The sequence below is a fragment of the Oncorhynchus nerka genome, linkage group LG12 (assembly GCF_034236695.1).
Source record: "Oncorhynchus nerka isolate Pitt River linkage group LG12, Oner_Uvic_2.0, whole genome shotgun sequence".
Classification (NCBI taxonomy): Eukaryota; Metazoa; Chordata; class Actinopteri; order Salmoniformes; family Salmonidae; genus Oncorhynchus; species Oncorhynchus nerka.
In genome coordinates, this window is record NC_088407.1 from 43,151,014 (window position 1) to 43,165,383 (window position 14,370).

Genomic DNA, 14,370 nt, shown 5'->3' on the forward strand with positions numbered 1-14,370 from the left:
GCTCGAAATGGATGAAGCCCTATACAGACACATATAAGGGAACTGCCCTGTTCCTCCACCCCTGCCTGGGTTATTAATTCCATAGGAATCTAGTCATTCTATTTCTATGATTAATACCGCTGTCCCCAGACACAATACCAGATTAGGCTACTGTCACGTAACGTAGGTATGAGGCGGATGGAGGCGTAACTTCATCCAGAGGTATAAAGACCCCGAAGGGCCACATCAGAAAGGCAAGGAGGACTAGGTTTCAAATAACATTTTATTGGTCACATACACGTGTTTAGCAGTTATTGCGGGTGTAGCGAAATGCTTGTGTTTCTAGCTCCAACAGTGCAGTAATATCTAACAAGTAATATCGAACAATTCCACAACAATACACACATTGTGCATCTGTAAAAGTTTGTGAGGGTTTTAGATAGTGATGCACCGATATGATATTTTCCATGCCAAAAAAAAAACCGATACCGATAACCGATGTTTTACATTTCTGCTGAATTTTAAGCATTCTAGTACAGTTAAATAGTTAACACACACAGCAGTGGTCTAAGGCACTGCATCTCAGTGCAAGAGGCGTAACTACAGTCCTTGGTTCGAATCCAGGGTCTATCACATCCTTGATTGGGTTTCGTGTCTCAAAAATATTGTCTTGCATTTTAAAATGACAAGGGACCAAATATTGTAAAACTGTTCAATGCAACATCTTAGCATCACTACTTTGAGAAGGAAGTGAATATATTGGCTTTTTCTCCACAGTTGGCAACACTGTATCACTCATACCACAAATATGCTGAAAAATATGTAAACGTGGTGGTCCAATGTTTCATGAGCACAAATATGTTTACATTCCTGTTAGTGAGCATTTCTCCTTTGCCAAGATAATCCATCCACCTGACAGGTGTGGCTTATCAAGAAGCTGATTAAACAACATGGCCATTACACTGGTGCACCTTGTGCTGGGGACAATAAAAGGCCACTCTAAAATGTGCAGTTTTGTCACATAACACAATGCCACAGATGCCTCAAGTTTATAGGGAGTGTGCAATCAAAATGCTGACTGTAGAAATGTCCACCAGAGCTATTGCCAGATAATTTAATTTTAATTTCTCGGCCATAAGCCGCATCCAACATCTATTTAGAGAATTTGGCACTGCGTCCAACCGGCCTCACAACTGCAGACCACGTGTAACCAAGCCAGCCCAGGACCTCCACATTTGGCTTCTTCACCTGCGGGATTGTCTGAAGGGGAGCTGAGGTGTATTTCTGTCTGTAATAAAGCTCTTTGTGGGGAAAAACTCATTCTGATTGGCTGGGCCTGGCCCCCCAGTGGGTGGGCATGGCTCCCCAGTGGGTGGCCCTATGCTCTCCCAGGCCCACCCATGGTTGTGCCCTTGTCCAGTCGTGTGAAATCCATAGATTAGGGCCTAATCAATGTATTTAAACTGACTGATGTCCTTATATGAACTGTAACTCAGTAAAATATTTGAAATTGTTGCATTTTTATATTTTTGCTTAGTATACTTCCAATATCACCCGTACCACAAATCCTGTTTGACTTTCATAGGCTAGGTTAGAAGACAGACACTGATCCATTGATCTGCCTGTTGACTGGTGATGTGGATATGACCTCATCAGTAAAACCTAATTAACTCCATTGAGACCAAGGATTCAACTTGGTCATCATGACACCATGATCCCATTTAATTGATACCCGACTGTTGCTGTTATATCATCTCAGTAGATGTGGTGTGAACAGTGTAGTGAAAATGTCCTTCCCACACATGTTGTATCATCATCTCAAGTACAATTGAGACAACATTTGTCGCCCTGAAGTAGGCTTAGCCTACCTTTGCAAAGTGTTGTGCAACACAACAGGTGTTAAACAGAACAATAGATTATTTACAGTCTATCGCTTACATAAAATATGTCCATGTGGATGTCCATGCAAATGTACTGTTGTGTTATAGGTCACCGTTCAAGTCACATTTTCCCTTTCTGTGTTTTCGGTTGAGTAACTACACAACCTTACATTTTTCATCTCACCCCCAACCTTTATCTGTAACTGTGGCGAAAGTGATCCCACCCCAGTTATCAAAAACACACGGACACGCTCACTGACGGTTTTGATCATTTTAGGCAACCTCTTTAAAGGGCAGGAGGAGCTGCATCAATTAGGCCCTACAGTACTACTGACGGGAAGAGACTGTGTTTTGGGCCTTTTTCAGGGGGGGGGGGGGGGGGTGGAGGGTACTTGAAATACATTTTCCACCCCATCAAAGTGATATGCATGGCTTTGAAGTTGGAAATCCAGTTGCCTGAATGTGCCAATATTTGGGTGGTTGTGACACAGTCCCCCTCTCCCCACCTCCACTTGTCTTTCCCCTGACTATGTCTCCTCTCTCTCTTTCCTCTCTGATGTGGCCTCTCACACTAGAAACCCCACACTGTCAAAGCCAGACAGCGCCCCCTGCTGCCGTCCTCATCCACAGCTCCCTGATGTGATATGGAGCCGGTGTGATGTGGAGCAGTGTGATGGATTGTGTTTATATAGGCTAGGCTAGATGGTGCATTTCACTAGTTCTAAGGGAACTCATCCACCTCCAATGTATAGCAGCCACCTGTGTTTGTGGCTCTGGATAGACATTGCCCCTAAAAGACAGCGGAACAGCTTACCATCTTAACAAACCCTCCTAAGCAACCTTATAGTGTTTTCAGCTTGCGGTATAGACATTTTTACACCTGCTACCAGATGCAACCTATGAGGGTTGTTGACATTGGCCAATATGAGCCATTTCTGTAGGTGAGGGGAAATTACCTAAGTAGTTAATAAGGAAACATTTTTTTCTCAGTATTTCACACCTCTCTCCTCACACCTCACCTCGACCTTCCCCTCACCTCTTCCTTCTCTCACTCTACCTCTCTCTGACTAGTGAAAGTGAAAAGAGCTCTTTTTTTAATTACATACACCGGATAGGTGCAGTGAAATGTGTTGTTTTACCTGGTCAGCCTGGTAGTACGGTGCCTCTGGAGATAATTAGGGTTAAGTGTCTTACTCAAGGGCACATTGGCAGATTTTTCATCTTGTCAGCTCAGGTAAAAGTCATAAATGTTACTGATCCGATGCGGTAATAGTTCTCAGGCTACTTCTGCGTCTGAACCATCTGCGCGTTCCAAAGGTTAGCCACCACTCAGTGGTTTAAATGTAAAGCAAAAAAAATGTCAGGTGCTGCACAAAAAATAACAAGCTTCACCGAACACTTGTGATGGCCTTTTGGTGGCGTGGGAGAAAACAGACTGGGGTTGGAGTTGAGCTTTTAGCACGTAGCCAACCTTTTGGTTGGCGTGCTCGCAAACACACAGACAATGGACTAGTGTCTGGTGATGGAGGGGCAGTGGTTTACCCAACCTGGCAATCACCTGTTGAAAGCCAACCAGCCAAGCCAAGCCAACCAGTAGTCGTGGTCAGATGCCAATAAAGGCGGGACTGGAATCTGTGTGCGTGTGCATGTGTGTGTGTACCTGCGTGTGATTGTATGTATGTGTACTTGCAGTTACTATGCTTGGCCCACACACTCTCACACCCCACCCCCTCATACAAGTGTAAACACTTTCACCACCCTGCTTCCTCTCTCTCTGAGAGAGACAGATACCTTATTAGGTATATGTGGAATCTGGGAATATACAATTCTCATGATTTGTTTCCTAATGCACTGTAGATGCATAATGTAAACATACTGTAATAACAAAAGTGTGAGACTATATGGTTTCTTCTACATAGTAGATTTTAATGTGTGGCTGATGACACATATAGGAGAGCAATTATAGGCATGGTACACATGGATAAATTCTATAGGCTAACATTGATTCGTACATACACATGTTTTAACAAATCATGATTCATATGTTGTCTCAGTACTTTTTTTCTGAAAGGCATTGTCCTAACAAGGAAAGGACATAAGACATAGGACATGATTCATCAAAACCACTTCACATATGGACTCCCATATGTTCGCCCCTATTTTGGTTTCGACCAAAACAACCTCATCTCCTGCATGAACGCTGAGGTTACTGGAAATCCTGAGGTTGTGAAAAACAACAAAGAGCTATTTTTATGTGGATTTACTGTAACTCCCTAGTTTCTCAACCATCACACCTGCTAATTAACACACACACACATATCCATACTGTATACACACACACTTCACACATACCCAAATCTCAATAATAGCTAAGTTTATCATCCTAGTCTTGCCACCAACAAACCCTCTGACCCTGGAGAAGGAAGAGCCTTGTAACTCTCTGTGATTGGAGGAGAGGGCAGACAGACAGCTCTCTAGCCTGGGGGAGAGAGGGCGGGGTAAGCATGACCCAACCTGTAGTGTCAGGCATTAGTGACATTAGCCCTAACAGGGCTCACTTTAACACCATCATCCTGGAAACCTTAGACCCACTCCAATTCACACCGCCCCAACAGATCCACAGATGACACAATCTCAGTCGCCCTCCACACTGCCCTTTACCACCTGGACAAAAGGAACACCAATGTGAGAATGCTATTCATTGACTACAGCTCAGCGTTCAACACCATAGTGCCCACAAAGCTCATCACTAAGGACCCTGGGACTAAACACCTCCCTCTACAACTGGATCCTGGACTTCCTGATGGTCCGCCCCCAGGTAGTAAGGGTAAGCGGACAACACATCTGCCACGCTGATCCTCAACACGGGGGCCCCTCAGGGGTGCATGCTTAGTCCCCTCCTGTACTCCCTGCTCACCCACAACTGTGGTAAAGCACGACTCCAACATCACCATTAAGTTTGCTGACGACACAACGGTGGTAGGCCTGATCACCGACAAAGGAGGTCATAGACCTGGCAGTGTGGTGCCAGGACAACAATATCTCAACATTAGTTGTGAAGAGGGCATGACAATGCCTTTCCCCCTCAGGAGACTGAGAAGATCTGGCATGGGTCCCCAGATCCTCAAAAGGTTATATAGCTACACCATTGAGAGCATCCTGACCAGTTGCATCGCCGCCTGGTATGGAAAATGCTCGGCATCCGGCCGTAAAGTGAGTACAGCCCAGTACGTCACTAGGGCCAAGCTTCTTGCCATCCAGGGCGTATATACTAGGCGGTGTCAGAGGAAGGCCCAAAACATTGTCAAAGACTCCAGTTACCCAAGTCATAGACTGTTCCGGTACCGGAGCACCAAGTCTAGGTCCAAAAGGCTCCTTAACAACTTCTACCCCCAAGCCATAAGACTGCTGAACAATTAATCAAATGGCCACCCAGGCTGTTTGCATTGACGACCCCCCCCCCCCCCCCCCCTCCTTTTGTTTTTACACTGCTGCTACTCGCTGTTTATTATCTCGACTAACCTGTACTCACGCACGCACATTGACTCAGTACCGGTACCCCCTGTATATAGCCTCATTATTGTTATTTTATTGTGTTACTTTTTATTTTATATTTTTTTCATTCAGCGCATGTGTCATACATTTAGAATTTATTTGATTTGACATAGTCATGTCAAAGCAGCTGTTTGCGTCTATGACCAGCACTGACTGAGCAACTTGCGTTCAACTGCACCTTAGTCCAGGGCTAAGCGAGTGTTCACACTTGCACATTCTGAAGAGGGCTAACATCAACCGTAGCCCATGGCTAGCTGGCCCTGATCCAGAGCAGGGTGAGTTAGCACTGACTTTTTGAGGAGCCCCATAAACACAGTGCCAAAATAACCAGTATAAAACATGGTGAACAACGCCTAGAATGCTCACTGTCCAATCACAAAAGCTGCACATTCACTTAATTGATATACAGTGCATTCGGAAAGTATTCAGAGCCTTTGACTTTTTCCACATTTAGTTAATTACAGCCTTATTCTAAAATGTATTAAACTCAATGGACTCTAACCACACACTCACACATACTACACTAACACTCCAATACAAAAAAAAAATCAGAGCTGGCCGCCCGGCCAAACTAAGCAGTCGGGGGAGAGGGGCCTTGGTCAGGGAGGTGACCAAGCTCCGAGGAATGTGTCGAGGTACCACCAAGTCACTCTGACAGAGTTCTAGAGTTCCTCTGTGAAGATGAGAGAACCTTCCAGAAGGACAACCATCTCTGCAGAACTCAACCAATCAGGCCTTTATGATAGAGTGGCCAATTCCTCAGTAAAAGACACACGACAGCCCGGTTGGAGTTTGTCAAAAGCACCGAAAGACTCTCAGACCATGAGATATAAGGTTCTCTGGTCTGATGAAACCAAGATTGAACTATTTGGCCTGAATACCAAGCGTCACTTCTGGAGGAAACCTGGCACCATCCCTACAGTGAAGCATGGTGGTGGTGGCAGCATCGTGCTGTGTGGATGTTTTTCAGTGGCAGGGACTGGGAGACTAGTCAGGATCGAGGCAAAAATGAACAGAGCAAAGTACAGCGAGATCTTTGATGAAAACCTGCTCAGGAACTCAGACGGGCTAAGGCTCACCTTCGAACAGGATGTCATAAGGTGAAGGCACCAATTTGTAAGTCGCTCTGGATAAGAGCGTCTGCTAAATGACTTAAATGTAATGTAATGTAACAGGACAACGACCGTAAGCACACAACCAAGACAACGCAGGAATGGCTTCGGGACAGGTCTCTGAATGTCCTTGAGTGGCCCAGGCAGAGCCCGGACTTGAACCCGATCTAAGATCTTTGGAGAGACTTGAAAATAACTGTGCAGCAACGCTTTCAATCCAACCTAACAGAGTTTGAGAGGATCTGGGATAAACTCCCCAAATACAGGTGTGCCACCCTTGTAGCGTCTTTCACAAGAAGACTCGATGCTGCCAAAGGTGCGTCAACAAAGTACTGAGTAAAGGGTCTGAATACTTATGTAAATGTGATATTTCAGTTTTTTACTTTTAATTCATAAAAGTATGGGGTATTGTGTGTAGATTGATGAGGATAAAAAAAAGAATAAGACTGTAAAGTAACAAAATGTGGAAAAAGTCAAGGGGTCCGAATACTTTCTGAAGGCACTGTAGATAAACTCTCTTGGTAAATAGTGTGGTCCACATTCGCCAGTTGAACAGGGGGCAAAGGTGGATTATCCACTCGCCGACGCAAAATCGCCAGGCATCCGGCTCTTCGACCTCTGTAACTGCGTCTCTTCATACCAATGATGTGGGTTTAGGCCTGGTCCGGGAGGAGCAGTAAATCTTTCGCTTCCGACTCATTAAAGAAAAAATCCTCATCCAGTTCGAGGTGAGTAATTGCTGTTCTGATGTCCAGAAGCTCTTTTCGGGCATAAGAAACGGTGGCGGAAACATTATGTATAAAAAAAAGTTTAAATCAGCACAGAAAAACACAAACTAGCACAATTGTCCAGGAGCCCATAAAACGGCGGCTGTCCCCTCCGGCGCCATCCAGATGCAATAATTGACAAACATATACTTGTTAAGAAACTAACTGTGAGAATTGTTAGAGCCGCATGGATTGATGATGAATTTAAAAAATTGTATGGTTGAAAGAAATTGTGCAAAAAAGTCAGGCTACTCAGCGGATTGGTTGACATACTGTCAATTGAGAAATTGTGTGACTAAACTTAACAAACAAAAAAGACTAAATATATTACCAAAACAAGATAAATGACATAAAAAACCATGGGACAACTTTGTAGCACCTTCAATTATATTATGGGCAGAAAACCCAATTAATTTCCATTATTCATTGAAGTTGATGGGTCATTTATAACAAAACCTTTCTTATAGCCAATTATTTCAATGACTATTTCACTAGTAAAGTGGACAAACTGAGAAGTGAAATGACAACATTGAACAGTGAACCATCATAGTTGTGTATTGAAGATATATTAATGAAAGAGAAGGACTGCTGTTTTCAATTTGGTCAAGTTAGTGTGGGAGAGGTGGAACAACTATTGTTATCCATCGTTATACAACGAGTGGGTCTAATCCTGAATGCTGGTTAAATCTGCATTCCAGCCAGTGTCTATTCCACATGTTATCACAGACAAAATCTATGACATTAAAATGCCTATTTACTCTGTTCCATCTGACTGTGCAATCCATTTTGTCTCATCAGCCCAGCCAGGGAATTTATAAACTTGATCTCCACTATAAAAAGCATCGAGACATTATCTCATTTCTTTTAGACTAACATTTAGTTTTCAATAGCAGAGATTTGTATAAACCTTGCTGTCTGTCCCGCCGACATTTGCAACATTGTTTCAATATTCAAATTCGATCTCCAGCTGTCCCATAGTAATGAACGTTTCTCAGCCGGTCGAAATCATGAAACATTTTCATGCAGCTAGTTTGTAGTCTTTCCAGCTTCAGTTTGAAGTGATTGTGTTAGCTGTGTAGTTGGCTAGCTCCTCTGATCAACAGTGTCCTGACAAGAGAGCACATTGTCTATGCCACGCAAAATCGCCCCTCATTAGGTCATTTGTTATGTATCCAAATAAATGTTACTAGAAAACAGCAAATGCAGCTATTGTTGTTATTCTGGCTGCACTGTTTGATGGGACTGTAGGTTAGCCATAGTTGGCTAACTAGCAAGCGAGGGATAAGAACATTGCCAGCCAGTATGGCTATGGTCGGGTTTATACAGAACAAAAAGAATGAACAACTGGGTCGCGTTTCTGGCAACTGACCCGATAGAACTAACAACCAGCCGGCTTGGATAGCAACCCTAGATGTGTAGGGACTAAATATTGTGGAAGGATGAAATAGTATGAATAAATTCATCAAAATAAAGTTTTTAATGAAAATATGTCAATCATTATTTGAATATGTTGGTAACCCGTTGTATAAAAGTGATAATGCCCTCGAAGCCAGTGTTTGAAGGATGTATTGGCACGGTTTGCCGGTTCTCGACTTCGTCTCCGGCCTAACAACACCCTTGCCAATATATCCTTCAAACACCAGCTTCTCGGGCATTATCACTTAATGATAAGCCACCAGGTATAGACAACCTTGATGGGAAACTATTGAGAATATTAGCAGACTGTATTGCCACCCCTATTTGCCATCTTTAACCAAAGCCTAAAGGAGTGTGTGTGTCCACAGGCGTGGAAGGAAGCTTAAGTAATTCCACAACCTACAAATAGTAAAAATCCCTTTGCTGGCTCTATCAGCTGCCCAATCAGTTTGCTGCCTGTTCTTAGTAAACTGATGGAGAGAATTGTGTTTGAACAAATCCAATGCTATTTCTTAAAGCACAAGTTAACTACTGACTTTTAGCATGCATATAAGGCAGGGCACTCAACTTGTACTGCACAGACTCAGATGACTGATGATTGGCTAAAAGATATGGATAATAATATTATAGTTGAAGCTGTATTGTTAGATTTCAGTGCAGAATTAGATGTTATTGATCATCATTTATTATTGAGCAACAAAAAAAAACTCACTTGTTATGGCTTTAAATCACATGGTTGGAGAGTTATTTATCCAATAGAACTCCGAGATGATTCTTCAATGGAAGCTTCTCTAACATCAGATATGTATAGTATGGAATCCCTCAGGGCAGTTGCATTTTCACAAATAATTTGTTACTTGTTTTACAAAAAGCTAAAATGACTATGTATGCTGATGATTGGACATTCGACACATCAGCAACTACAGCCAGTGAGCTCACTGAGACTCTTAGCAAGGAGTTACAGTCACTGTCAGAATGGGGAATTAACTATAAACCAGTCATTAAAAAAAAAAACACAGGGTGGATTGCACCAACATGGTTTAAATTCATCTAGGATTAGAGCTAATCTAGGTTTTGTAAATCTAGGTTTATAATTCATCAGAGATGTGTTGCACCACTTCATTTTAAATCTAGATCATTAAATCTGTGATTAACGGTTTTAAACTATGATTGGTGTGTAAATAGATTTTTTGTTGTCTCTTGGTGTCTTTCCTATATATAACTTTATTTATTTTTTCATTTTAATATAATATCTTATGTTGTTCTTGTATATTACTGTTCTGTACTTCGTCATGCATTTGTACATTTTATGTGGACCCTAGGAAGAGTAGCTGCTGCATGTGCAGTAGCTAATGAGGATGCTAATAATAGAATGTTGATCGCATGTTGTGCTTGTCCGCTAGCCCAGTGCTTTGTAATACAATTGTGAATCCTTAGCCCAGGGCTAAAGCTTAGCCCAGTGTTAACAAATGCTTTTGTGAACAAAGGGTTAAGTTAACCTAGGGCCAGTCTAGCCTGGGGCTAAGAACAATGCAGGGGAACAGGATTCAAGTTTAAAGTTTTAATTGTCACATGCACAAGTACAGTGAAATACTTAACTTGCAAGCCCTTCCGAACAGTGCAGTAATCAATATCAAAATAGTTTACCTAAAAAAAACAAGACATAAGAGGGGAAGAAAACAGGACAATGTAAGCTATATACAGGGTCAGTACCAAATGTACATTGTGCATGGATACTGGAGTAGTTTAGGTAGATACAGTGTATTCTGAAAGTATTCAGATCTTTTTCCACGTTTTGTTACGTTACAGCCTTATTAAAATAAATATTTACTTTGCTCCATTCATTTCTTCCTCGATCCTGACTAGTCTCCCAGTCCCTGCCACTGAAAAACATCCCCACAGCATGGTGCTGCCACCACCATGCTTCACCGTAGGGATGGTGCCAGGTTTCCTCCAGAAGTGACGCTTGGCATTCAGGTCAAAGAGTTCAATCTTGGTGTCATCAGACCAGAGAATCTTGTTTCTCATGGTCTGAGAGTGACTTTTTTTAGGTGACTTTTGGCAAGCTCCAAGTTCTTCCATTTAAGAATGATGCTGCAGACATTTTTTGGTACCCTTCCCCAGATCTGTGCCTCGACACAGTCCTGTCTCTACGGACAATTCCTTCTACCTCATGGCTTTGATTTTGCTCTGACATGCACTGTAAACTGTGGGACCTTATATAGACAGATGTGTGTGCCTTTCCAAGTCATGTGCAATCAATTGAATTTACCACAAGTGGACTCCAATCAAGTTGTTACAACATCTCAAGGATGATCAATGGAAACAGGATGCACCTGAGCTCAATTTCTAGTCTCATAGCAAAGGGTCTGAATACTGATGTAAATAAGGTATTTTATTTGCACAAATGTCTAAAAACCTGTTTTCGCTTTGTCATTGATGGTCAATTTTTTTTAAATTCATTTTAGAATAAGGATGTAAAGTAACAAAATGTGTAAAAAGTTAAGGGAATGCACTGTATGTGCGTGTGGAAAAGTGACTGGTAGCAGAATAAATAATAATAATAATAATAAGGTGTGTGTGTGTGTGTGTGTCAGGGTTGGGCTCAATTAGAATTGAAGGCAGTGTGTGTGCGCGCGCAAGAGTGTCAGTGTAGACGTGATAGGCGGATATACATGTAGACAAGAGTAATAGTGACCAGTAGCAGGATAAATGGATAGGTACTAATGTTAATGGCCATCAATAATCTATGAACACTGCTTAATTGTAGTACATCTAATCAATAATCATTTTAGCAGCAGCATAGGTTTTGAGGGGGGTGTGTCTGCGTGTGGGTGTAAATGTGTGGTGTCAGTAATGAGGGTGAGTGTGAGTAAGCGATTCCTCGATGTTGCAATCCCCATAGTCTGTTATTAGCAGAGATCATATCACCAGAGTACAATTGTTGCTGTCTCAAAAATGGACATATCATTGCACCTTTGTCGTAGTTGTAAGTGACTTTAGAATTTTACTACAGGGTTTTATGAGTCTGTGAGGGATATTTTACCTGTGCAATTTCTCCCTCAGCCAGGCACCAAGGCTACCCAAGGCAGGAGAGACCATCCACGGTCACAAGTTCTTCATTGGTTTCGGAGGCAAAGGGGCAAACCAGTGTATTCAGGCCGCTAGAATGGGAGCCAAGACTGCCATGGTCTGCAAGGTATGACACAGTAGCAGTAAATGGCAAGCAAGCCCTCTCTCTCTCTCTCTCTCTCTCTCACTGTCCCTCTGCTGTACTCAACTCTTTTTTTCCAGAACACACTCTTTCACACTGAACTCCTCTAACCACCCCTGTCAACGCCCCGGCCCTCATTCTTCCTTGATCCGTACCATTATTCATGCATAATACACACCCACATACACCAAGTATTCCCATACATCCAACCCCAGGTCTCCAATCAGCTAGGCACAGCATAAAAAAGGGTCAGCAAAATAGCTGAAGCCCCACCTCTGTCAAGAACAAAGGGTCCAGTCGATAAGCTGTACAATGCAGGAGCGGCTCTCCAGGCATGGGCAGAGCCCAAAAATAGATGCCCAGGCTTTTGAGAAACATCCAAGGAGGAAGGCCGCACTTCAAAGACAAAGGGGGCCTAGGCTCCCACTATAGTGCTACTACAACTGCATACTACACTTCATAGGCAGTTAGGGCACAGATGCCTCTTTGACTTCTTCCTTGAAAGCGTGGGATAAAAGTGGGGAGCCTGAGGGCGAGGTGGGGACCCCTTCAACGCCCCCCAAACGATTTTACGATGTGGACATCCCAGAGCAGATTGAGGGATCGAGGGAAGGAGGGGAGGATGAGGGAGGAGAGGTGGACATGAGGAGGCGTCGGACGGGTGGGGTCGTCGTATCTTGAAGGCTTGGCGCGATGGCCTTGTGTGTGTTCGCACGTGTGTCTATGTGTGTGCATATGTGTGTGTGCATGTGTTTGTGTGATGTGACGGCACTTTGCCAGTATGCCAGCGGGGTACGAGAAAATACAACCCGAATCTGGTTGGAGTTCACTGATCTTCAAAAAGTGTCTGAAATCTCATGTATTCCTTAGATCCGTGTATTCGAAGTTTCATCATAGCATTTTGATTTCAGGTTGGCAAAGACTTCTTTGGAGAAAACTACATCCAGAATTTCAAGGACAATGGTGTATCCACAGGTAAGAATACCAAAAATTACAACTTTTAAAACAACAGGCCATTCTTAAAATACAAAAAGGTTGCTGTGCTTATTTCAAAACTAGCTTGAAATGCAACAGATATGCTATTTCATGGCATGCATCATCCCAGACCTTGATCAAAATAATATTTGTTTTTCTTTTAGATGTGCTTCGTTTACGATTGAGTTTGCTCAGTGTAATTGAACCAATGGAATAGTCCCAAAAGTGCCAAACTATTAGAAATGAAGGACTACATCATATGTGTTGAAATGCTTCCTCTTTATTCCTCTTTTTCTCCCTCTGTAGAGTTTGTGGGGCAGACGGTTGACTCGGCCACTGGTGCTGCCTCCATCATTGTCAACGATGCAGGTAAACGAGGGCCGTAGACTGCCCTGTTAAAATGTAAAAATCCCCCCAACAAATTACCAACACATACAATCACTTATTTGCTCAATGTGCACTTACTTGGTTACTCACTCACACACACACACATACATGTGCTTTACTGAGGAGAAGGATTCACCAGATGTGCACCTACACACTAAGTGCATCTGAATGGGATGAGGATCAGTACACACCACTCTACTACTTCCCTCTAAACCCTCCTCTGCACAGAGTGTAAAATTAGCCTGGGCTTTATCTGCATCTGTGTCTGCAAATAGAATCAGGTGATATAATGCATCGCTGATATGTGGGTGGGCGAAGCGCTTGAGTGTGAGTGTGTGTTCGTGCATGCGGGTGTGTGTGAATAGTACAAATCTTGCGAATCCTGCGGAGGTACACAGGAAGTTAGTGTTTTCGGAAGAAGGGTTTGCGTTAGGGATGACTATTACCGTATAACTGACGGTAATGGATGAAGACCGCCATGAAAATAAAGTAACTGTCATAATTGTAAAAAATAAACATGGTGTGGAATTTACAGCTGACTGAAGACGGGGTGGCCGGGCATTCGTGCAGAGTCCATTTCTGCCATAACATGGGCTCTTATAGTGTAGTCATGATACCAGCATTTATACTTCGATAGCGACAGTTGAGTATTTGAACATTATGTTAGAATAATGAAAAAACTAGTACAACAACTACAATAACAAATATAATATATTATCTCATCAATTTGTTAAACAAAATAAAACACCATATTAAATAACAGAAGAATATCTTCAATATTCCGTATGCAAAACCCATGTCTGAGACTCGGAGCACACAAAATAATAATCTAAACTGTTTTCAAATGTTATTTGATACATATCAGGGTTAATTTGCCCATCTATGGCCATAATGACATTCATTAAACCTATGATTCATTATAGCTAAATCATTTAATGTATTAAAATCGTAGTTTAGTTCCAAAACGGCATAAAAAAAACAACACTTTGAAGCTAATTTCTGAAGTTTCTATATTGCAATAGTCTAACACCCCATAGAAGTACAATGGATTTTGCACAGCATACTACGATTCTCAGAGTGCATTT

General features: G+C 42.5%; 1 protein-coding gene across 3 annotated transcripts in view; it reads left to right on the forward strand.

Moving 5' to 3' along the window:
- The window catches only part of rbks (ribokinase), an 80,341-nt gene that overhangs the window by 27,414 nt on the left and 38,557 nt on the right, over positions 1 to 14,370 (forward strand). For all 3 annotated transcript variants that reach the window (XM_065025609.1, XM_029674927.2, XM_065025608.1), the window contains exons 3-5: positions 11,776 to 11,908; positions 12,835 to 12,898; positions 13,205 to 13,267. In XM_065025609.1, the coding sequence (XP_064881681.1) occupies positions 11,776 to 11,908; positions 12,835 to 12,898; positions 13,205 to 13,267 (260 nt within the window). The remainder of the gene's footprint in view (positions 1 to 11,775; positions 11,909 to 12,834; positions 12,899 to 13,204; positions 13,268 to 14,370) is intronic.